Source organism: Diorhabda sublineata, chromosome 6 (genome assembly GCF_026230105.1).
Source record: "Diorhabda sublineata isolate icDioSubl1.1 chromosome 6, icDioSubl1.1, whole genome shotgun sequence".
Lineage (NCBI taxonomy): Eukaryota > Metazoa > Arthropoda > Insecta > Coleoptera > Chrysomelidae > Diorhabda > Diorhabda sublineata.
Genome location: NC_079479.1, coordinates 22,475,717 through 22,503,135, shown reverse-complemented (window position 1 = coordinate 22,503,135; position 27,419 = coordinate 22,475,717). Strand labels below are relative to the sequence as shown.

Here is a 27,419-nt window from a genome sequence, read left to right as displayed (position 1 = left end):
AAATTATATTTGTCTTATTTACATAGGCCCTCATTTACAGAGATCGAAATGTGCCGTTATTCCATATTTAGAGGTGGAAATGTTAATAAAAATGCGTATTTTTGGTGTTATAAATTTAATGTAGGTATGAATGTACATACATAATGTATTACGTCGATAAAAATAGGTTAGGAGTTAAAGTAATCGGTTATGTTTGATTGTACTTGACTACTAGTTTCTCGATAGAATAAATTTGATCAAAAATATTAGAATTATCAATATTTGACATTTGGAAATACTTGTGTAAAGTTTCTAAAGCTTCCATTGCCTTACGCTTTGAAATTTTCACTGGAGTCTCTTCGCAGTCTTCTTCTTCTTCTTCTGTGTCGAAAGAAGAATATATAGCAACTATGTCATCATCATTGAGCTCCTCTGAAATGAGTACATTATCATCCATAGAAACGAAATCCTGAAAAGTCGCCTGCTGCTCATTTAAGTCATTCCTACATGTGGTGAATATTCTATCCTATTCTGGAAACGTTGCACAAATCTCGCATGTCCTCTTGTAGGTTCTCAGGTTCAGATGCATTCGTCACTTTGAATCCAGTTTTTTTGAAGCAATGACTAATTGTGATTTTGCTAACAGAAAACCAAGCTTTTCTTGCAAATCTCATGGCCTGGAGGATATTGATTTCTGGGCTTTTATCCTCTTTAATAGATTTAAGAACATACTGAACAACTTCCTTCCTGTAGTAAACCTTAAGTTGATAATACCCTAATCCATGGGCTGCAATTTACTAGTGGTATTGGCGGGTAAGTACAATAATGTTATATAGTCTAATTTGGGCATATTGTTGTGAGCCGTTTTTAGGCACTCACAGCTTCGCCCACTTTTTTTAACCAATCTGCAAATGATTCAGAAATCATCCAGCTCTTTTTATTGTTTTGATAATTAACAGGCAACGTTTTAATACACTTGAAGCATCTTGTGTGACTCGATCTTTACTCACTTTACCACCATGGCAAGGCTGATCTTTCAACGTAAATGTTTTATCGGATAGACACTTGTAGAAAAAGCCCGCTTCATCGGCGTTAAATGCATCATCAGGGGAATAATCGTGTAATAAAGCTGGAAGGTTTTTAATCCACTCATTACGTTCGATATTGTCCACAGAATTGCCCTTGCAAATTCTTGAGCTTTCTCTTTAATCATGGGTCCGCTTATTGGAATGTTATGAAAACGTACCTGCTTTATCCATGTACAGAGGCACTTTTTAACTTCAGGGTACTCTGCTGCTCGTATTCGTTTGAGTTTTTCTTTTCCATCAATACACTGAGACCGAATTTTCTCGTTATTATCAATAATTCCACACTGGGTTGACTTTGGTATGTTATTCTCCCTACACAGTTCATCGCGCGACTTTCCACCATCATAATCTGATAAAAGTTGTAATTTTTCAGATACTGATAACGTTTTATATTTACGTTTGGATATTTTTTCCCTTGTTCTTAGGTCAAAACTTGAGATAGTACTGACAAACAAAGCATGCGCGAAAGACGGCGCGAAATGTAAACAAGCATGTCAAGATGTGTTGAAACATAATTAATTTGTCTCACTTATACAGATAATTGAGCTACAGATTAATTAATTATAGAGGTAAGTATGGGAAAAGTATTAGAATTCAGAGCTCATTTAACAAGGTTCAAAAAGTCCCATTAACAGAGGTAATTAAATGAAAAAGAACCGGGACCTCATTGCAAACTCTCAATAATAGAGGTTTCTCACTTATTCAGGTCCCACTTAACCAGGTTTCACTGTAATAATTAAGTGTTGGATTCCAACTCAAATAGTTATCATTTATTTTACTTTCATACTATGTTGAACAACATGAATTATCTTTCTTTAACCCACCTTAATGTACTAAATGTTTTGAAAATTAATTTAAACACATATTTTCAATTATGTGAGAATAGAACGGAAGCGGTTAGATGGATGTAAAAATAATGAATGGAAAAAGGCGGGAACAACAAATAGATAACTAAATAGTGTGATGTAAATATTTATTCATTAATTACGTGATTAATATATGTACATATATATGAATTTAATATATCCTTAAATTGATATACAATATGAAGGTAGGACCTTAAACTCCGGCTTGTCTTTTTATAGGTACAAATATTGAAGATTATTATCTGCTTACTCAATATAATGATTTAATTAATATTAACAATGTGATGCTAATACGTCAAAGTCAATTATAACTTAATTGGAAGTAAAATAAAAAGAAAAAGGTGGCGTTTGAATATCTCTATCAAGCGATGCTCCTTATGGTCCGTTTATAAAACTTTCAAACTAGAAGAAAATATGCACGTATTATATCAAGCAACAATCTTATTGATGAAGCTTAGACAACGTAAATTATGAAGGGATGAAAAACAGAGCAATGCTCGTTACTCTTACAGTTCATCCAATATCAATTGCAGAAGACAGTTATGTGAGGATTAATCAATATTTCATAAATACGCATGACACTCATACCAATTAAGAAATGAAAAATTATGTTCACTTGCCGTATAAAATGTAACAAATCGTCAGTCCACGTGGATACCATACCTTACCTTACCATACGCGGCAACTCCTTAAGATACCAAATAGTATTAATAACAAACCTCAAATTTTAGCATTTATGTCTGAAAAAATTTTTCCTATTCCTGTCAGCGCTCGTAAACAAGGCCCAACAAATAAAGAATTGCTCACTGTTATTAAAGGTCTAAAGTTAGAGGAAATGTATTACATTGACAAGCTGTGCAAAGAACAGGGTTATACTCTTCTCAGACTACCTTTTTAGTATTGCCCATATTAACCCTATAGGGTTAACGTAAAGTCAGAATTACGAAATTGCGAAAATTACGAAAATGTAATCAATCTCCAGAACTGAGTAGGGAGGTTGTAGAACTCTTAAAGAAAGTTCTAGCAGCAGACCGCCAAAAGCGTTGGAAAAATTGTGTTGATCATGTTATTATTATATTATTATAGTATTTGTAAGAAAATAAATTTATAGAATGAGGTATCTACGCCTATGGTAGGTCAATCAAAATTATCGGCAAGGGTTTTTATACAAGTTTTTATTTCAAACTTACACCACCCGAACTAAAATTTGAAAAAATGTTGTGTAATTTAGACCTATCAGAAGGACTATGCAATGGTGTAAGACTCATGGTAACAAATCTGGGCAATCATGTAATAAAGCCATACAGGTGAACAATCCGTCGAAAAAGTACATATGCCAAGGATAACTCTTGACTGATGGAGGACAACTGGGATGCATTATGATGCAGCATCACCAGTTTCCCGTTAGATCCACAAATCCCAAGGACAAACTTTCCAATCTGTTGAGGTGGACTTTAAGCTAGAGATAAGAATTAAGTCTTATTTTAGTTAATATGCCAGAACATCTACAACTCTCCTAATTGAGGAGTAGAAGTAACAAAGAGGTCAAGTGCCAAAATTGTTAAATAGAGATATAAAAAAAATACTTTTTACACCATAATACCAAACTGCTACGTCACAAACAACGGAAAAAAATAACAATTTCAAAATAATTGTTCAAAAAAGTAAAACATTTGGGAAATGGGCTAAGTGCCAATACATTACTTAAATTACTGTAAAACTATTTGTGATTATGATTTTGTAGATACGGAATCATGGATCTTAAGTGCTTTTTCTTGCTATCACCAATCTTATTTATGTTTGGTAGCTGGTTAATTGAGATATTTTTTACATCTTGTATGGTTTTTCCTCTTTTAAGTATCGGCGTTGCTTCCCAGTATGCTCATCCAGAAAAAGATTCAGTAGTGAACAAAAAGCCAGGTGTTTGGGAATCAACTTTCATTCGTACAACTTTGCTAATATGCACTTGTTTGAGATTTAACATCATGTCGGCTGCCGCTTGTACATCGGAAAATTTTTCCTGTGTCATATCTAGTTATTCCAATTGGCCAGTGTGTGTACTTGACAGTATTACATTGTGTAAGTCCTTAGATACCCATCGGAGCTTACGCTTACTTTCTCCTCGATTAACGCAAAATCCCTATCGCACTGGAGAAAACTGTGACCACTGACAAGGTTCAAACAGCCTACAACTCACCAAAAACACATAAATAAACTCAATCATTCTGTTTTTATTTTCGGCAATACAATTATCGCCCCACACAACAACATTCTTTTTTCCTGTAATGCTTATATTCAGGACGCGTAATAAGCAAGATGCAATCTCGTTATCACCACGTCCTGCCATTCCTTCATGCCAGCAACACATGACAGAATGTTTGTTATCCACAGAGAACACACTCGTGTTGTTTCCTGGCACTTGTGACGATGCGATGTCTTTTTTCATTAGCATGGTAGCTGCTTCTGCCTTTCGATGGTGCAGCTCTTACTCCACCTTTGCTGCACAACTTCTTTCACCCTGTGCTTTTATTTCGCAATTCAACGAATCACATTTTCGGCAGGTGTCACTTTGAGGTTCTCTAAATGAAACATTTGGAAAATCTTTTTCTAATATTGTCCTCTAAAACTCATAAGTGACCAAGCTCTGTGGATATTTCTGCAAAAACGCTTTATAAAGGCGGTTCACATTTAAATCTGGACTCATATATTCCTTTGCACTTTTCGCACGCGAATAGAGAGACTCTTCTCGGGGTATGCTATTTATGTGCTTTGTAATAAATTTCTTATAATTCTGTGTAAATTTTCCAAGGACTGTATGAGCTCTCATATCCTTAGAAAATACTTGGCCGCTTTTTTTTATTTTGCATAATAGTTTCCAAATGCTTTTTCGTCAAATCAAATATCTTCATAAAAGTAGATTTACAAACACATACCCTCTCCGTCTGGAAGAGTGTAGTGAATGGTATATTGCCGATGACTGTCACAAGGATCTTCATATGAATCACGCCTTCTTCTCTTTACGCCAGTTAACTGTATTAAGCCCATTATACAGTACTTTTCAGATAAAAGTATCCACCTTTAATAACTTTTGTAATACTGGTATTTAGAAAAAATCCAAAAACACGTCAATTTATGTTGGAAGGGGCAAGCATTATGGCTTATTTAAACTTACTGGAAAAGCCACCCCCTCACCACTAGCAGCATCCCCTTTATTTTTTTAAATTACTTTTCATATTTTTTATGTAAAATTTGGATACTCCTCTTTGAGCTCATTTCAAAAATGTATAATACTTGTAGGTTAAAGTGGTTAGTTTATGAGATAAACAATTTTTCTTTTAAGAGCACAAATTTTACTTATTATTTACTTTCACCTTATTTGCCTGTACTAAAATGGGTTGTACAACAGTTCAAACTCTTTAATCTTTTTAACTGTGCTATTTATTATGAAGTTACAATAAATGTTCAAAATGAGTACCATTCACTTCCATACAATGGTATAATCTATTTTGAAATGCCTCTCTGACATTGCTTAATACGGCTGGATTTAATTGTCGACATTCATTTTCTATCCTCTCTCGTAAATCATCCAGAGATTCTGGTTGGGTAGCATAAACTTTTGTTTTTAAATACCCCCATAAAAAGAAGTCTAGGGGTGTTAAATCCGGTGACCTAGGTGGCCACTCCATCATCTGCCCCCTTCTACCTATCCAACGAGCGGGGAATGTTTCGTTTAAAAATTGTCGGACAGGCATAGCATAGTGTGGGGGAGCTCCGTCTTGTTGAAATACCAGTAAATCTTCGGAAAGGTTATCATCATTTTCTATTATTGTTGTAATACGTGGGTCAACCCCTTCCCTGAGTAACTCAAGATATGATTCACCATTTAAATTTCCGTTGATGAAGAAAGCTCCGACAATGTGGTCACCTAGGATACCACACCAAACGTTTAACTTTTGGGGATGTTGTGTATGGAATTCACGCATAATATGTGGATCACTTTCAGCCCAATATCTACAATTATGCCTACTTACTAAGCCATTTAATGACCATGAGCATTCATCAGAGAAGCAAATATTGTTTAACAATTGTGGATTGTTATTGATAATTTGCGTCATTGATTCGCAAATCTCTAGACGACGATCAAAATCATCTTCATTCAACTCGTGCACCAACTTAACTTTGTATGGGTGGTACTTGAATTTATGTAGAACTAGGAAAACTGTAGAAGATGAAACACCGATCGCTCTACTTATTGTTGACAACGATTGGGGTTGTTGAGTCTCTAAACTGACTTGCCCTAAAATTGCCACTTGGATTGCTTCGTTATTTACGAGTCCCTCTCGCTTATGCACTTTATTGCAAACAGACCCTGTTGTGGTAAATTTCTCCATCAGTTGAATTATATACTTATGAGTTGCATGTCTTCCGTCATCTAATTCGTTAAATATTCTAGCAGCAGCTCTTGCACAATAATTATTTTGGTAGTATAAACCTACAATTTCAATTCTTTCTTGCAAAGAGTAAACCATTTCAGAGAAACAAAATAAATAATGTATCAAATTACACTATCAATAGTGACTACAAATTCTAGTTGACAATGTCAAACTTTAATAAAAAGTAGAGTTTTTTGTTGTTTGGATTTTTTAAGTAGAATAAATAGCACAGTTAAAAAGATTAAAGAGTTTGAACTGTTGTACAACCCATTTTAGTACAGGCAAATAAGGTGAAAGTAAATAATAAGTAAAATTTGTGCTCTTAAAAGAAAAATTGTTTATCTCATAAACTAACCACTTTAACCTACAAGTATTATACATTTTTGAAATCAGCTCAAAGAGGAGTATCCAAATTTTACATAAAAAATATGAAAAGTAATTTAAAAAAATAAAGGGGATGTTGCTAGGGGTGAGGGGGTGGCTTTTCCAGTAAGTTTAAATAAGCCATAATGCTTGCCCCTTCCAACATAAATTGACGTGTTTTTGGATTTTTTCTAAATATCAGTATTACAAAAGTTATTAAAGGTGGATACTTTTATCTGAAAAGCACTGTATATGTTCCACGGACGTCAACATTGCAATCGTAGTATTTTTCAAAAATAGCCAATCTGTTTGCGTAGTTCAACGATATGCAGGTCAATTTACATTTACATGTTGCCTGGAAGAAAAAAGAGCATTTTAAAAATCACCATTATCACCTTTCTATAAATAACGTATAGGAATAATTGATCATGTAGACGCTTCCACGTTACAAAAAAAACCAATCACTTACTTGTAGGTTCGGTCTTTTTTTCTGCTGCAGCATTCCCTTTTTTCTGTTTATAGCATTGTCTTGCATTTTTTCGTTGTCGTTGTTCATCACTTAATCTCCCCATTTCTCGTTTTCGTCGTTCCGGATTCAGCTTGAATAGCTCTTCACAATATTCCACAGCAAGGGATGCCAGAAATGCCTTTTCATTTCCAGTAGACATAGAGAATTTATTGTGGAAAGTTCCATGATTGTTGAAATAACCACGTCAAATTGGTCACTGTCTCTTATTTTACATGGAATGAGCAGATTATAGATTCTTAGAGAAAATTTTGTCCTCTATAAAATAATATACCAATTTATCATCAATCAAACTTTCACCATGAATAAATTTTGAAGTACTGACAATATCAAAAAATTAATATCAGCTCTTTTTTGTAGAGCGTGTATTTCCAATGTAGATTTTAAAAATCGAAAGTGATGAAGAAGTTTTTCTTATTTTATTTAAATGGAAAATAAGAATTTGTGGAGAAGCAACTTTTAATATTAATATTTAAAGTTAAAACCTTTCAATATAATTAAAAAACATAGTCTAATGTATCCTTACAGGTGTATAAACAACACCCCAAACCTATAGAAACCATATATTTCCTCTTTAGATATCTTTCTATTTTCTTGTCACCAATTTTCAATTGCTATCCCTTTTAACCTTTAACCAAAATCAAAATGTATCGCATATTTTTTTATTTATTGTTAAAATTTCTAATTTATTTCTAGGTGTATCGATTAAATTTCCTTCTGCATATCATTTTCTGCCTCATCTGCTGGATAATCCCAATAGTTTGAAATTATCTTATTTGATGTCCAAAAATAGAGAAGGTGTTTCATTGGTACTAGGAATTCCTACTGTGAAACGAGAAAAATACAGTTATTTAATGGATACCCTACAAAATCTTATAGATGGATTGTCTGAAGATGAGGCTAACGATACTATGATTGTCATATTGGTCGCGGAGGTAAGTTTTTATTAATCATTCTCCCCAATTAAGCTCAAGTTATCTTAGATATATTGAGCAATTGTTATAGAAGGCTTTGCAGAATGGTCTTTTTTGAATTGATACCCTAAATATGTAAAATCGGAATATCTTCGGTAAAAATCATAAACTTATATTTCCGAGCACTACTATTCATAAATAGAGTGGTTTCTTCTGTTCTTTTTTTGTCACACCATAAATTGAAAACTTTCTTTTATGTCTGTATAACACTACGAGGGTTGCTACTTACGTTTTTTGTGGGGATAAGAAGAAATCATTGGATGCCAAACAAGGACTATACGACGGATGACCCATCAAATCAATGTTTTAGACTGTTCAAAAATTTTTCTGTTTGAACTATTGTGTGAGAGCTCGCATTGTCGTGGTGTTTCGTCATATGCGATTGGTTTGGTTAGGTTAGGCTTGAAAATATAAAGATCAATAGTTTTTAGCAACTATGTAGAACGCGATTGGTCGGTACATGAAAAAATATGGGGGTGATCCGCTCGCCTAGATGTGCGACCTCGATTAACACTAGAAGGATGGGCCTGGTCAAATGACCCTTTTTGGGATTTAAATATAATTTTTGTGTACGGGTGAATTATTATTTTTTCTTAATACCTCTTGACTTTGTTTATTTTGTTTTTAAAAGACCAAAAATTACGATAATTAAAAAAAAAATAATACTATATTCTATTAATATTTAAAATTTTTCCTGGAAGGACGGGGAAGGGTCATTTGACCCTTTAAAGAAAAACACCTTTCTCTATCTTTCAGAACTTATCTTTTAACTTGATTGAAAACTATTCCTTTTATGTTTTCTTTTATTCCTGGGAAATCCAATTATGATTTATGACCTAAAACCTTTTCCCCAGTGCAAATCTTCACCTGTAGGATAATAAACCTTTCTCTTACTCTCTTTCAGTTTACATTCTGTTCCCTAACACTAAATATCAAACCGGTCGTCCCCTTTTAGCTTGTTTCATAATGATTATTTGTAGTGAATGTTTATAATGAGTAAAATTATATACAAACTCCTGAAGAAGCTCTCGCCGCATTACAGGAAATTGATGAAGAAACATCCAAACCAGAGATTGATTTGGAAGAAAGGGATATAAATCAAGTAATGCTACTCAATAATTGAATTTATTTGAAAAAGATCTCGATTTTATAGTCGAAAGTAAAGACTCTGATGAAAATTCTAGTTCTTCAGATTCCGATGTGGATCACGAACAATGTTCATCAACCAATACTGAAGCGGCTCGTGATGGGACTAAATGGACGGAGATACAACCAGGTTTGTTATAACGTAGGCGATCAAAACAAAATATTTTGCGTATAACTCCTGGGCCTACTATTCAAGCTAAAAAAATTTACCATTGTCGGCTTTCAACCAAATAATTAATGACAACTGGCTAAATATAGTTCAAAAATATACAAAAGAACACGGGAAATCAGAATATGAAAATTGGAGTATTACTAAAGAAGAACTTCTGATATTTATTTCACCGGTTTACGCAAGAGGTGTAAGTATCAGTGAAAGGTTGCTGGGATAAAACTTGGGGATCCAATATTTTTAAAAATTCAATGCCTAAGGACACATTTTTGAATATTATGAAACATCTCCGATTCGACAATCCAAACAACAGGCGTAGAAATTTGCAATCTGCAATCCGTATTTGAGAAAAGAAGAAGATAGGCCTGCGAAACAGCAATTGGGAGAGTATGTCGTTTTACGCCTATTAGAGCCATATGAAAATAGTGGCATAAATGTCACTTGTAGTAATAATTTTTCCAAATTGGCTGAGAAACTGCCAAAATTTCCTTAGTAGGAACCATAAAAAATAGAAGAGAGATACCGCCTTCTTCTAGGAAACACTCTGATTTGTATAGCACAAAAATATTTCAAAATGAAAAAAACCATACGCTTACCGCATATCAAACGCAAAGACATAAAATGTGCTATTGCTTAGTACAATGCACACTGACATAAGTATATCAGGAGGTAAGAAAAGAAGGCCAGAGACGGTAGAGCTTTATAATAAAAACAAAGTTGGAGCAGATGCCATGGACTCTATGTGCCGGAAGTATTCTACGAGAGCTGGGGCAAGGAGATGGCTAGTACATGTATTTTACAATATTCTGGATATAGCTGCTTTCATTCCATGCATTCTCTATAAAGAAACAACAAATGAAAAGATAAGCAGATTGACTTTTACAAAAAATCTAATCAACTTGTGGTTCTTCTCGAGATATTCAACCCACTTGCGAAACAGCTCAAAACATAACTGTATTTACTATTTGGAGGGCCCACAAAGAAAAAGATGCCAAATTCGACCGGAATGTGAGAACAAATCTTCAAACATTTGTGTAAAGTGTAAAAAAATTTATTGTGGAAAATGTAGTGTTAAAATTACATTATGTATAAATTACAAGAGTAATTAATTTAGTGAAAGTTTTTATTATTATTATTTTATACTTTTTATTCCAAGGATTTTTAAAAATTATTTAGAACTGTACCTTTAAACCTTCTCATCTATTACAATTTAGAATTAGTAGGTAAAATGATGCTGGAATAATTCAACGAAATTGATAACGAGTGCCGTCCTTTTAGGTAAGTAAATTCTCTCGACCTTCTAGTGTTGAATTCAGAAAACCAGGAAAAGTCCAAGCGAGTTGATCTGTTGGTTTAATCCATGTCGAAAGTCATAGAATATCATTATTCGAAAATGTTCGCGACTTAATTTCATTTTTTGACCAAGATGAGAGTTTCAAGTATGTGTAAACAACTCAAATACCACTCCTATGACAACAGGTAATTGATAATTATTTTTTACAGACTGCTATGGAGTACATTCTACAAATTGCAAAGGAAGTGGAAATAAAGTGAGTTATTTTTTCGTTCACATTATATATTTAGTTTGCATCATAGCAAATTTGATTAATGGCATCATTATTTTGTTGTCTGATGTTCTTAGGGAAATATACCCATTGCTATATATATATATATATATATATATATATATATATATATATATATATATATATATATATATATATATATATATATATATATATATATATATATATATATATATATATATATTCAGCTCGGATTCATTGTTTCCTCCCTTACCACGCATCATGCTGTAACTTATATAGTGTAAAAGTATTTCATTTAATCATTTAAGACTGCTTCTGGGAGATTAAACCGCCAATGCGAATACTGCTGGTAACATTGTAATTAAATTTTATAAGAAATATAATTTGGAAGCTGACATATCTAATGAATTTGTTTTTATATCAATGAGAATTATCCACTAATTTGGAAATAATTATATCTATCGATTCCCAAAAGAATTGCAAATTGTCAAACTTATTGTATTAATAACATTATTGTCTTTGGTTATTAGACTTCCTTTGAAAATGACAAGGTTTATGAAAAATTACGAGAATAAAAAAAGTTTTAGATTTAATTTAATTCACTGTATGGAAATAAAACCTTTGAATCAACTGACAGACAAATTTCTGTGGAATTTTAAGGTTAGATCACTCCTAATTAACCCCACAGCATGGTTCGATCGCCCTCTACTAACCATTTCTTCAACCCCTTAATTGTCGCATAGAGTGTTTGCAAAGAAATTAATCTTTTTCGAAATTTGTATCCCTAGTTTTAGGCCTCAGAGATGCAACGAATTTTAATCGATTTTTTTTATATAAATAAATTATTCATTTTTTTTGTAATCCAATTAAGTGATTTATTTATACATTTAATTATAACAAAATTTTTATTTTTTGAAATTGTTTAAAATGGCCGGTTTTTAGGGCACTATTCTGGATGCTGCACAGCGAGAGGCTACGATCGTAGGGCAAGCTGGAGTCCGTATTTAACTGGAACAGAAAAATATAAAATTTTTATAATTAGTAATGTGATAATTTCTATATGAATTGTTTTCCAAAACAAGTAGTTTCAGATAATTCCTATTGCAGCTTCCCAGGTGTGACGATCATGCTGAAGCTCGGGCATACGAAGAATTTGTGCTTCGCACTTTCATTACTTCCTGCGTAAGTTGGGCACTCCGGGGATACAGCACAGTCTCTATTTTGTGCTATACCCAAACTGTATAACAACAAACTCATTTCACAGTCATGTCATAAATACAACCCACGGGTGGCTTCCGGCTTCTGGGTCGTGTCAATAAGGCTCGCGATCACAATGTGTCACAAAGAGAAGGATCATGTTTTTTAGAGCTTTTAGACTTCATTGGATTCCTCTAAGGATGTGTTAAATAATTTCATGGATAGCGCGTGCCTAGACAAGCGAGAGACAAAGACAATATCGGCATCTCTTAGCAGCAAGCGGAACTATCCTTTTATTTTTTTCTAGAACGATAGAATCTTCCACGCGCTTCGAGTCTAGACTAGAAGCTTCCTTAACCATATAAAACAAGTGCGTCGGCGTGACGTGAGTCAGTTGAATCGAGTAATCGAAGCGATACGGTTGGAGAAGGATTTTAATTGTATTGCGAAGTAGTGATTGTGAAGGTATTGTGCATTTATTTGTGTCGTGCGCCTGTGATATCCATAATTGTTGCGTCGAATTCCATAATTGTTAGGATTTTAGCATAATGTCACAAAAACGTAAAGCTGTGAAATCAAGTTTTATTATTGCATTAGAAATCGCGAAAAGATCAAAACCTTTCACTGATGGTGATTTTATTAAAGACTGTATGTTGAAAGTTGCCGATGTTTCATTTCCAATATGAATAGATGATTTATCTCAAAATTTGGTTCTTCAACTAAAGGAAAAAATTAAGGAATTTACAAACTTCTCACTGGTTGTTGATGAGAGCACTGATTCTGTTGGTACAGCTCAACTTGCTGTTTTTATACCATGCTTTAACAATAACTTTGAAACAACTGAAGAACTATTAAAGTGCGTTCCACTACAACAGCAAATGATATTTGTCTGAAATTGAGCATTTGATACCAGAATATGAACTCGACTGGAATATACTTAGCAGCCTAACTACGGATGGCGCTCCTGCCGTGGCTGACAAAATTTCGGGCTTTGTAATTAAATTAAAATAGTAATTTTGTGGGATTTCACTGTATCATTCATCAGGAATCATTGGCATCCAAGCATTTAAAAATAGACCATGTCATGCAACCTATAATTAAAATTTAAAATTTTAAATTTTATAAGGAATAGAGTACTAAATCATCGACAGTTCAGGCAATTGCTACAAGATTTGGAAGAAAAGATTTCTTATGTCCCTTATTTCACCGAAGTTCGTGGGTTGAGTCGAGGAGTAGTTTTAGAAAGATTTTTTACATTACGTGACCCTATTCAAGCTTTCATGTTAGAAAAAGACAAACCAATTGATTATGACAATGATTAGTGGATTGATTGTGCCTTTTTGGTAGATATGAATGAACATTTGACTGATCCGATTATAGTTACAGGGTAAAAATCTGATTGTCATTCAAATGTATTCATATAATCAAGCATTTGAAACAGAGTAGAAGTTGTGGGAAAATCAGGTAAAAAATCAAACTTTGGACCATTTCCCTTATTTAAAATCATTTAGCACAGTGAACTAAAAACAATTGGATGAAGATTCTCAACTTCTGCAAAATTTGATAACGGAATGCAACAATCGTTTTAAAGACTTTCACAAAATAAATGAAACAATTTTCAACAATCCATTCAATTTTGAAGCTTCACAGGCACCAGTTTATTTGCAAATGGAGTTGATAGATCTTCAATCAGACAGTATTTAAAAAAAAATTAATGAGATTAACGCTCTTATATTTTATACACAATATTTCAAGAGTTTGGATAATTACCCGAAATTAAAAAAGTATGCGGCACACATTCTCTGTATCTTTGGTAGCACCTATTTTATGTGAGCAGATGTTTTCTGTCATGAAAATAAATACGAACAAATATAGTACAATACTTACAAATGAACATCTCCAATCAATTCTTAAAATAACTACAACGAATATGATACCAATGACATCAATGAGTTTGTCAAAAATAAGAGAACCTGACTTCTCTGGATACTCATGCTCAACAAAATTACCTACCATCTTTTATAATTTTTATAACTTCTCTATCATAGCTTGTATCAGTTTCCAAAACATATTCACATGAAATTTAATTACAATTTTGCCAGTAGTTTCGACAAAATAGTGAAAAATGTGTATAAATTGTTTTTTCAACGTCCTCTTGAATACGGATGATGTTACCAAATTTTTTTGGACGAGTGTGCATCTCCAATTGATGGTTGCTTAAACTTGATTAGATTTTTTATGTTTTTTGACTGACAGTTTATTTGCCCATCATCTCAAACTGAACTTAATTATCGGATAGATCACTTAATATAAATTGGAATCTTCTATATGTTTAAATGTTGTACGCTATATCTCTAATAAATCAATTGATCCATAATAGTGAATGGCGTTTTAACCGAACAAGGTCATCTAAGACTTTATCTTCATTTTATAGGCATCCAGACATACTATCCAAATGCCGATCTGAGCAACGGGTCCTGACGAACTTAATTATGAACTCATTTCTCTGTGTAAAAATTCTTATAAAGTAACCCCTGAGATTCTGAAAGACGTTTCAATTATTGCAATGGTACTAAACTAAATATATTCTATTGAATATAGTTTCATGAAATTTTTGCAGATTTCCACTCCAAATTGAATCGGGATTAATAGAAATAATAGCTCCTTCTGCAGGATATTATCCTTCTTTTGATAAACTTCGAATTACTCTTGGAGACTCTCCAGAACGGGTGAAATGGAGATCTAAACAAAACTTGGATTATGCGTTTTTAATGGCATATTGTCAAACAAAAGGTGAATATTGATCCTAATTTAGCTATGATTCTGAATTTTATATTTTCGCATTAAAACACTATTTCATTTTTATTGAGATATTCACATAAATTTGAAACGATGTACGTTAACCAGTAGTAACCTACTGATTTTATTATTACACTGTTGTCATGTCATATTTTATGAGAAATTAGCGCATTAAAATGTATTTGTAATCATTCTATTTATAGGTACGTTTTATGTTCAATTAGAGGATGATATTCTGGCAAAGCCATCTTATATGACAATTATGAAAAAGTTCGCGATAGAAAAAACCGCAAACAAACAACCTTGGATTGTATTAGATTTTTGCCAACTTGGATTTATTGGTAAGCTCATCATACTATGTTTGTAGTTCATTTTCATTGATAAGTTTTGTAAATAACGGCGCTAATTGAAAACGCAACGTTGTCAGTTTCAAACAACAAAAATATTTATTTAATAAGTTTGTACCAATGTGATAAATAGTGAAACATCAATTTGAATTTGATTCAATTCATTTCTTTAGAAAATGACAGTAAATGGTTGTGAAGGATAATAATTCAAACAAATCCAAAAGGATTTTCTTCGTTTTGTGCTGATTTATTTTCTAGCCCTTTTTTTATTGTGATTGAAAAGTTACTAATAGTGATGTCGTTTCCTATCCTCAAGTTTCCATACCGATTAATAATAAAAACACTCAATTTAATTCACCACCTTTTTTGGACTGAAGAAGTTTGTGTTAGAAGAACTGAATACACTGTTTACACCAACACTCACAATTACACTGTCTGACGCGCGTTTCGATAACCAAATTCAGTCTCTGAAGACGATAACTTGGTTATCGAAACACTTATTTCATATTTTATATGATAAATATTTCATATTTCATTCATCATTTTTTTCTTCTCATAAGTTCTGATTTACTTTCTATCTATAGACCATATTTACAATCACAAAGTCACTATATTGTCATATAGCACAATGATCATGACCCAGGAAGTAAACCTCAATATAACGTCATAAATCACTGACGGAGAATTTGGAGAATGAAATGTGTTGATTTTCCGCTTAGAATTTATGAAAATGCCGATTCATTTCAATACTTGTCAGTCCTTTTAGTCAACATAAATATGGCAAATATATATATATATATCTATAGGTAGAAACTTAGTTCAACATACTGACTGCCAGCCTACTAAATTTTGGTTATTCTATTTTGCTTTGTCAATCGTATATGACTGACCGGCTGATATGCATAATTTTGCATCGTCATTCGTTTATAATCGACAACACTACTATAATTAACGGCCTTGTCGGGCTTTTGGACCGAGTTTATATTAAATTGTGTACGCTTATTGAGATCGCGTCGGCGAATTTTATAAGCCTACAAAATTTCACGGTTCCTCACGTCCCCTAAGTAAAAATACATGAATTTGAAATTATGAGAAACTTTTTATTAGAAATCTTCTACATTGCTAAAAAATTAAATAACTCCAGAACTATGTTTTTTAATGCGGCACTATTTGCACATTACAGGTTTTCCATCGCAATATGTTTTCTTACTTTTTGTCTTGCTTCTGATCATGAAATTTTTGTTAGGTCGATATAAGAAGTTCTACATTGCTTTCGAGTTTTCTCATCGGTTTTTTTCAAATAAATTTGCTACTTTGGGTATCTAAGTTCTTTCCGTTGGCATCATTTCCAAATAATAAACGTCTTCTCTGAATTTATTGATAATTGATCTTGAATTGGTATGTTCTTTATATATGTTGGATGCATTTACTATATACGTTATATTATACGTATATATTACGTATATATTACTATATACGTACCTATCAGTAATTCGAAAAAAAACTTTTGGGTACCACTTGGCGCCTTGTCAATTACAAGTAATGTATGAAACCGTTTGTCGATGCCATATTTCTCATAATTATAAGTAATAAAAGCTTCTGCCTTTAGTTTTGTTTTTTCTTTTCGAGTGATTTCAACACATCATTATTAGCTATTGGTGACATTGTCCTCTTTAGCTCACTTGAAGATGGATCTGGAGCATCTTTCCATTTAGGGACAACCATCCCATCATTAGTCTCTCGCCCATTGTATTAATGTTTTTTGACATCTTGTGTTTTCTTAATAGTCTAAGTGTACCTACCAAATCTGTGTTTTTGGTGAAAAGAATCTTATATTATACACAACTAGTATAAAAGTTGTTCATGTAGAGGGTTCTGCTTCCATCCTATAATCCCTCAGTTAATGAAGCATTCCTGCAGCGCACCGTTCCTTAGTCCGTCTAGTATATATTTTGTATTTCCATGTAGAGCCTTCAGGAGTACACTATATTTATGTCTATTAGATGGTATATATTGACGAAATTTTAGTCTGTCTCTCCATGGTATCATACTTTCGTATATGACCATGTCTTGTCCTAGTGTATAAATCTGCTGAAAATAAATATTCAACTTTCAGGAACAGGTCGGATTTTGTAAAGCCTATCATTATTTGTCTCATTGTCCATATTGCTAAAGTGAATCATCCTCAACGGCATTCCAAAACGATTTCTTGACAATACTCGATTTTTGTATAGTAAATCGGTTGACCAATATTCTGCGATAACCCGATAACGTAACATTTGTATTGAAAATTAAATAGGCTGTATAGTGATTTGTTTCTTTCACTGACAACTATAATATCAGAAGAAAATTGATCACATGCAGCAATGGATGTAATATTTTTTGCTAGATCCTCTTGAATTACCAGTGAATTGAAATCTTTGGTTATTTTCAGAATTGAAATAGATTACTTGCTGTTTTCATCATTTTCATTCTCCATTACTTTTTCATTATCTGATGAACTCGGATCCTCGTTGGAATTATTACAATCTGGGTCAACATCGGAGAAGTTGAAGGAGAAGGAGAAAAATCCCTAAACTCTTTTCGGATGGATTTTCTACTTCTTGAAGTTATTGAGAAGAGAAGTGGTCAAATTCCAACTCCTATAAAAATAAACAGTAAAATGAATTATTTCATTTTTTTCACTCCAATTTATGTCCCAATGTAGTCACCCACAAAATACAAAGACACGCATATTACCCAAAAAATGATTACATTATGATAATCATAATCAACCAATGTGTAAAAACTGTGTAATTCCACGCCGCCGTGTCTACCGTTTTTGGAAACACGTATAAACATGTTCTCGATGTGTGTACCACTAAATGAACATTAAGTATGCATGATTCGACGAATCTCTGTACCGTAGGTGGTAGTGCGCGCGTATATAAAATGATCGTGGCGTCAGCTTAGAAATTCTTGTCAGTCGGGAATGACTGACATGGCAGTTAGAGTTTTAAGGGAATTGTTCCATTTTTTAGTATATTTTCATGAAAATAAATATAAGTAGATAATGAATAATCACAGTTTGCAATTTATACCTCGCAAGAGTCGTTTCACTTATCTGGGGACGTAATGTATCTTCAAATTAACGCATGTTATGGATAAATTTGGCTATAATTACTTGAGTTAGAACGGATCTGAAAAAGTTACTAATTGCCTGCCCGATCCATTTTCTGGGGACTTATGTGCCAGGATATTCTTTTTTTATCAGAACGATAGCTTCCTATTCCTCACGGTATAAATTTTTACAATTGTCTTATATTCTTAGTATTTTCATTTCTTAATTTTTTTTTTGTAATCTCGTCGCTAATTTCTATTTCTCTTTTTCACTTGTTGATGAAATTTTTGTCAAGACAAAAGCTCTAAGTAACCACAGAAAAAATATAGTTTAACTAAAAAACACGCTTTTAAATCACATCAAAATAAGAAATAATTTTAAAAATAAGCTTGAAACAATAAAGATTGGAAAATAATGGTAATATTGTATTTCTACTTATGACTTCGTTTTATTGTCAAAAATAAAATTTTTCTTCAAGTTCTAGTCATTAGTATTGTTATCATCAACAGATGGTGTACGGGTCTACAATTCTTTTCGAACAGCATAATAAAATTTAAGATGTTAAATTCTAAAGTAATACTAATGTAAAGATAAAATTTGCAGTAGTGATTTATAAAAAATCTTTGACGTACCAAATTAATTTTTCACATCGTGAACAGGATTTTAACCCGTGACCGGCGAACCTGGAGGTTGACGCCTTGGCCCGCTCGGCTAACGAACGCAATTAAAGTGGTGGGATATACTAACAGTTATGAGCCACAAAGGAGAGTTACAAACAAACAAGCTCATAAACAAATAAACCCACATAAAAGTGAAGCTAGTAGAAGGGTGTTCAAAAATTTAAAGAAGGACTCTGTCTGCTTTTTGTATAATAATGTACAATAAACTTTCATTTGACTGAAAAATAAACTCTATTCTACTTTTTTTATAATATAAAATGTTTGGAAAAATCCGTAGTAGTTATATCTAGTTTTGGTACAAGAGTCACTGTGTATATGTTGAAATGCCACGCAGGAGCTAGAGCTGACAACGCTACATTTTAAATAACATCCTTTTAAAGTAGTAAGCTCTGATCTCAGTCGTTGATATCAAAGAATAAATAGTAGTACATAGGAATTGCCATAGAAATATGAATTTATCAAGAAAGCATGAAAAAAAATTAATTTTTGGAGTCAGTCAATATTCGCGGGCTAAAATCACATTACGACAATGTATACACTATATAACAGGCAGTTGGATTTCTACGTTAAAATAATGTTAACAGTCATCACCCTTTCCACCTAATTTAACCATGTGTGGTTTCTGGTTATCCTTTAACATGAAAAGACGTTTACTTGGTCGAAGAAAATGCTGATGTTCATCAATGTTTGGAGAACATCCCAAAAGATAATTGATTGCAAGCTTCTAAGTTAAGTGAGCTTCGGTTAAAAAAATAAATTGATGTAAGTGGTGATTGTCCTGAACATAAATAAAATTATTTTTCTAAAAAGACGTCTCTAGTAATATTCATGCAACTTAGACGATATAGTAGTCACTCCCGTACTTCTTAATAGTGTTTAATTATTAGATAATTTCAGCATTGTAATAACGTTATGTCAACATTTTAGGAAAGCTCTTCAAAACTGCAGAACTTCCTTGGCTGATACAGTTTTTCCACATGTTTTTTAATGATAAACCAGTCGATTGGTTACTCGATTACTTAATCACAACAAAAATTTGTAACTGGGAAAAAAATGTAAGTAGTTATTGTAATAACCTAACAGAAATGTTAATTTTTTTTTATTTCAGGATAACTGTAAAGCAGACAAGGCGAAAGTTTGGATTCATTACAAACCTTCACTTTTCCAACACATCGGTATGCATTCTTCTCTAAAAGGAAAAGTACAGAAGTTGAAGGTAATTGAATTTGATTTGCACAGAAAATTATTTATTGACATGCAATGTAATGTTCACTTTTCCTATCATAAAATTTGAGGAATTTTTGACTAGTATGAAATGCAATTTAGATAAATTGAGGCCGTCAGCGCAAAAGTGGCCTAACCAACAATTTCTCTATATTTAAGTTCAGTACACACAACTAATTCAGTAGTGTCAATATTTAGATACAAAAATAGCCTAATCTCAGTTTCTCATGTAACTAGCAGTAACATCTTGTGACACAAACGCAAAAGCGACCTAACTTGGTTGAGCCATTTTTGCACACTAGCAACTCTGTAATTTGGCGGGATAGGTTGAAAGTGACATTACTCCATTCATAAAAAAATAAACCGAAAATAGTTATCACAAATTTAAATTTGAATACGAGTATTTTATATTCTCTTTAAGCTGAAAGATTTGAATATCCAGCATCGAAGTTTATTTTTAGCAAAGTATTCAATGAACAATTTAATATTAAAATTAAAGCGGCTGATGATGATGAAAAAACATGAGTAAGTGTAATTTGCTTCGATCTTATGAAAACACTTCCAGCCCCTGTTATTAGCACAACTCTGGACTTATTGCTAAGGTATTCATCATATGAAAAATGAAGAAGTTTTTGTGGGATAAAACTATAACATCCAGAGGAAATAGCTTCCTGTCTATTGTATTTCTTAAAAAATATTGTAAAATGCAAACATCTTATAATGTACTCTGATAAATGTGGAGGGCAAAATAGGAATATCAAGATGGTTCTTTTGTCAGTTTATTGTTTCCAGTTCTACTGAATATGGTATTTGTAAAATTGACCACAAATTTTTTGTGAGCGGACATTCATACATGTCGTGCGATCAGGATTTTGGTTTAGTGGAAAAACAGAAACGGTTCTTCAAAAACATCTATGTGCCTGAAGACTGGAAGCAAATTATTTTAGCGGTTAGAAAGTGTAGGCCGTTCAAAATAATTTCCATGACAAAAGATTTATTTTTTTCTTGCAAATCTATAAAAAAAAATAATACGAGTCGTAAACTATGTGGAGATAAAGGCAAAGTTGAATGGTTGAAGATGCAATGGCTAATGTTTTGTGAAGTGCATTCTTTTAAATTTTATTTTAAATAATCTAATAATAATGATGTTCTTTTTCGTGAAGTTGTCTTTAAAAAGAGGAATTGAAAATCTTGAACTTTTATATCCTACTACTCACCCAATCAGTGAAAAGAAAAAGAAAGATTCAATAGAGTTATTGTCTTACATACCCCCAATTCATCATAATTTTTAGAGCAATTTTACATCTCAACAGCTATTGATAAGATTTTCATTGACAACCTCGATGAACAAAATGATTAATTGTTTTTTAATTTTTATTGCTGTATGGTGTAATAAAAATAAATATATTAATGGTAATATTCATTTTTAATACCATTATTTTTTAGCAAATTACTGAAATATTAAATTCTGTTCCGTTATCGCCTTTAATTACTCTCATCTTATTTCCGGTTCCCGCTTGTCAATATAAATTTGTTATAAACATGAAACTTATTTCTAATGAAATAGGCAATTCTACAATTACTAAAATCATTTTTTGACAGTTTATCAGAGCGAATACGTACTGCCACAATTCAATTCCATCAATCTTAGCAACAAATTGTGTTTTTGTAGCATTAGATGATAATGATAGACCCTTATCCAATGCTTTTCCTTGTGAAAACTGATTAACTTTCAAATATGTTTCAAAAAGAACATCATCAAGAGTTACAATATGGAAATTTACATTGTTCTATGCCATGACACAAATTTTATCCTGACCTTTTAAAGTTGTACACTTATCTACCTTCATATATTTTGGGTCTTCAAATTTCACAAATTCATAGAAAATACCTCTTTTTTTGCACATGTGCTGAGTACCCCAATGTCTCGATTAGAACTTGTTCCATTACATTCCTGCTTTCTCTTCACAAAACAGTTCTTCAATACATGGCCACTTTTCTTGCAGTTACTACACTGCAAATTTCTGCACTGAAATTTTAAGTGTCCCATCTTTGGTTAAAGCATTTCTTTTCAACCTCATTTTTTAACATGTTTCTTGACTGACACGTTACTAACGCAAGAAATTTATCACCTTTCTTGTTCAATGTTTCTTCTTCTATAAGAAGTCGAGCACGCAAGTTTAATATTTGATAATCTGGATCAACACTTTCTTATGTTGAACGAAAATGTTTGCACTTCTTTGGTAATGATGTAAAAATTTTAGTTATTACCATTGTTTTTTGGAATTTCTTCACCCAGTTGTTTCAATTTAGCTTTAAAGTTTGTTACTTTCGGAATAAAACTATTTATTTTATCATTTTCATACTTTAGGTTATAAAATTGTTGATTTAGCAAATGGTCACTCGCCTCTGATTTTCTTTCGTAAATGTTTTCTAATTTATTCTACATATCCTTAACACTTTCACTTTGCATAATAAATGTAATAATTTCGTCCTTAATTCTTACGACACGAACTTCTTGAGCACGTGCATCTCTTAATACCCATTTTGCTATTTCATCTTCATCCTGTTGGTAATTTCGAATAAACCTTTGGCTATCAAAACTACTTTAATTTGAAATTTCCACAGAATCCTATTTGATTGATTTAATTTGCAATTTGTTACCTCTATCTTGAATTGACTGTCAATTATAAAATTTTACCACTTTTCTATAGCTAACACACTAAGTTGTTACACACAATTGCAGCAGTACTGACAACTTTAACATTAGAAAATGAATGTCAACCGAATTAAGATTGTATAACAACAATAAAACATTCGTAACAGGAGACCAGTATTCATTCGTTGCATTACTCGGTTGTCCGAATTTGGAACACTTGCTGGATTTAATAGTCACATGTTTTTTAATATACTATATTTTTAGGATAAACAATTTGGAAAAGTAGCTCTATTCTTTCCTCATAACAATCCATCAGCTGAAGTAACGTCTGGAATAAAACACTATAAACAGTATACATTGAAGCGAGCTTATCTTGGAGAAACATTTTTTTGGGGTTTGCTACCACAACCCGGAGATCAACTTGTGTTTAAGTTAACAACACCAACGGCTTTAAAAAGGTACTTTATATAAACGAGAATTGGCAATTCATATATTATTATATTATATCGTTATAATAAAATAACATGGTCACCTTCAAAATCCTTTTTTTCACAGTAATACACCGAATCCAATGAAGTTATTTAACTCCGAGTCACTCTAATTAAACTTATTTATACGTCCTCAATTGCGTCGCACTCGACGAGTATTTTCGTAATGCAGTATCCAATTAATCGCGGTGCGTAGGCGCGAACCTTTTCCGAAATCTATCAAAGACCTCGCAATAGACCACTAGATTAACGGTTCATCCAAGTAAAAGGAAATTATTATAGAACCTCGAAGAAACAAATGAGTGTCGTTTTAGCTATCGACCTGCTCATGTAATCTCTTTTTTTGTCTTAGATCATTTGGTAACTCTGGCGCTTAGTTTCCGTATCATTTCGAAAAAAAACAACTTCGATCGAGCAGCTTAAGATCACGTTCTGCCTGTTACAAATAGTCAAACATTCTTCTATTGATTGATTGACATTCCATATTATTTTTGTTCTACTTATATTTTCTCATATAAATGTTTGTCGACTGTCATTTTCCTCTAGCTCTTCTCTTTTCAGAGAAATGGCGTCACTATAGATTTTTTTGTTGAGGGGTATGTGCGCGAATTTATATTTAGTACTAACAAGGTGGTGGAGTAATCGACGGAAAACATTGAAAGGATTTTATAAATTGTAATTCAAATCGAATTTTTCAAACCATATAATGAAAGTTAATATTGAATTTATTTTGTTCTCTTTTAGATTTTATTTCCGTAGCGGGAATGCAGAACATCCTACCGATAAGTTTTACAATACGACTGTGGAAGTTAAACCACTGCAACCGATTGTAAATACGAATATGTCTAACGTAACACTAGATGGCTTTCTGATTGTCGGTAAGTACTCATTATAACCTGAAGTTATACAACTGGCTTTCAATTTTTCAATATATTAATGTGAGTGACTGGCATAGAACCAATATAAGTATGTATGTGGTAAATCAGGGTGCGACTCAAGTTTTCAGAGTGTTTGGTTGAGGGCACGTAAATTCTATTTCTGTATAATGTTTTGGAATCAACCATATGCCGCTTCTGTTATTTTATAGTATGGCACTTTGATTCCATTTTCTTCTACAGCTTAGTTGTGAGATGAAGTTTTTCTCAAAGTTGAACTTTTTCAATATATATGACGCATATCTCACATTTAATTATTGTTTGCGAAAATTTTCAGTTTATCCCTACTGACACCTCGTATAACGTTCCGAGTGAGGCTTCTTTCACCATGATTTCCAATAATGAGTAATGGAAGATTTGGAATCACTTCTAGTGCCGTTGGGTATGTTCTGTTGCCCCGGCTGTATATATGCAGCCCAGTCTTTGTACCTGAGAGAATGACTCTCGTGGTACTCAGATAATTTCTAGTGCCCCAGAACACGACCTCATTAATGATGATTGGTCTCGCTATTACTATGCAAAGTTCCTGCACACCATCGAGGCTTTTCTGTCTCTACTGGTTATTTCATTTGTGTATTTGGTTCGGAATAGGTCACTATCTAGTGTGAGTCCCAAATATATCTCATCTGTTTTTCACTAAATTATAATACGTTTCAATTGATAGACTTGAGATTGATTTTGTTTTCTTTAGTTAGGTAGGTTTTGTTCGGTCTGACATTTAGTCTCACCAATCGACTCCACCTTCTTGTATAGTTCAGTCATCTCTGAATTAAGTCAAAGAATATATTCTCAAAACTCCTCCTTCCATAAATGACTATGTCATCGGCATATCTCTCACAAGGTATATTAAGGTTTCACTCCGAGTTAGTTTACTACCAGGCTCCACATAAATGGGGACATAACTCCCCCTTATTGTGGTAATGCTAATTAACCTTCTTCCATTTCTGCAGTTATAGTAGCTAGTAATTGTGACATAAATCTGCCATCTATTCCTGTCGCATCATATGTTATCATTGAAATGAAATTATGCTGATTGGTCTGAAGGACTGGGTGTATATGGGGTCCCTTCTTTCTACTTTTGGTATGAAGCTCTGGTCTATATTAAAGCTCTAGATAGCTCCGAATAAGGCTGATAAACTGTAGTAGGATTCTTATTACCTCTTTTGATGAAGGGATGAGGAGATTATATCCACTTCTGGTAACTTTAACGGTTAAAATATGTTCATAGCCTATTTCATTCGTTCACTGCTGCTTAGTACAACATTCTAACTACTATTTTTGCTGAAATATTGAGGACAAACTAGAAGAGGTTGAAACTTAATCCGAAGTATAATTTAATGCAAACTCAACGATTGGTATAAGTTAACACCATCAACTTAGTACTTATTTTTTTAAGAAAATGTCAGTAGAGCACCCTTTGGTGAAAACTTTAATATTAGTCGCACTTGTATCTGAATCTTTTGTTACCTACTTTGAACTTATTAATCAAACACAGTATTTGATTAACACATTTCTTGGGTAAAGTTCATTATTTGCAATATATTATTGTTTATGATGTACATAACAACATTTCATGTATTATGACATATCGACGTTTGAAGATATCTAAATATTCGTTTGAAATTTTAATGAAACGAACTTTTGATTAGCATTTGACAATCGCGGCACCTGCCTTTCAGATAGCTTTATATATTGCGTTCTGTTGAAATATTAACTTCATTAACTATTATTGACAATAATTGTTTTAACAGCTGACATTAAAAACATAACGAAGGCTAACAGCAGTAAAAGTGTTGCCAACATTTGGAAATTTACTTTTCCTTCAAATCACCTTGGTATATATTTTTAAAAATATATTCTTGACAGACTTATTATAGATAAAACTATATTCTGTGAGAAATAATGGTGAGTGTGTTAATAGAGATGCTCGTGAAATGAAATCAAAATTTTTTTCTTTTCATTAGTCATAGCTGTTGTGCAAATAGTTTACTAATAGGTTCGTTGTGCCTCAAGGACTCTTCCGTAATGAATAAGACGGTCTACTTCCATTAACCTCACAGAATGTAATTTTGTGACGTCACAAATTATAGCAAGCAGACGTATACCCGTCCTATTAGAGCTTTCATCTAGGTGATACTAATAACAACAATAATCACATATAATTAGTGAAATCAAAGGACAGTCTGAAAAATTAGGTTAGATAGACCGTCTTATTTCTTGTAGAAGAGTTCTTCCACTATAAGTCTCGTCCATGTCACAACCTCACACGTGGGAGTGCTAGACTCTCACCAGTAACGTAGATTTTTTTTCTTCTTCATGCATCAGTAGCATTCAGGATCGTCCGTGCTGTCTATAGCATGGAGACAGACTCTTATGTTGAAAGACCAGTCTCTAGTTGGATTTTGTTCTATTTTCGTTATTACGATAGCGATTCCAAGGATTATATTGTAGTGGAACTAAGTTACTATTTTTCTAAAACGTGAAAGCAATGATACTACCGATTTTAAATGTAAATTCATATCTTCATTCTTTTTCCATATAGTATAATATAGTAGTAGTATAGAGTACCTATAAACAGAAATATATTGATCTAAAATATAGTTCTCTCCCGAAATTACTGTTTACAAGGATTGTATTCTCGCTCCAAAACTCAAGGAACAGTAGCTAAGGCGACCCCACTTTTCACAATGCTAGAGAAAGTGAAGCGCTTACAGCAATAAAAGAGATGTTATCCAGTCTAAAAGGGAAGTTAACAGAATGAAGATGCTCCTATAAGTACCTACTCAACGAAGAAAAAAAAGAGGAAGCTAGTCATAAAAGGACTGGCTGTAAACACCCCCACGTCGTAAGTAGAGGCAGAGCTGAGGAAAAATGGATTAAGACCAAAAAGACTATGGCA

At 32.8% G+C, this 27,419-nt stretch overlaps 1 protein-coding gene across 1 annotated transcript in view; it reads left to right on the top strand.

Annotated features, from left to right (window-relative positions):
- LOC130445512 (alpha-1,3-mannosyl-glycoprotein 4-beta-N-acetylglucosaminyltransferase B) overlaps nt 1-27,419 on the top strand; it is a 64,022-nt gene that overhangs the window by 21,282 nt on the left and 15,321 nt on the right. Inside the window, exons 3-10 of the mRNA XM_056781168.1 lie at nt 7,952-8,190; nt 11,048-11,094; nt 14,909-15,081; nt 15,291-15,428; nt 20,142-20,269; nt 20,323-20,430; nt 23,362-23,555; nt 24,330-24,463. Of these exons, the coding sequence (XP_056637146.1) occupies nt 7,952-8,190; nt 11,048-11,094; nt 14,909-15,081; nt 15,291-15,428; nt 20,142-20,269; nt 20,323-20,430; nt 23,362-23,555; nt 24,330-24,463 (1,161 nt within the window). The remainder of the gene's footprint in view (nt 1-7,951; nt 8,191-11,047; nt 11,095-14,908; nt 15,082-15,290; nt 15,429-20,141; nt 20,270-20,322; nt 20,431-23,361; nt 23,556-24,329; nt 24,464-27,419) is intronic.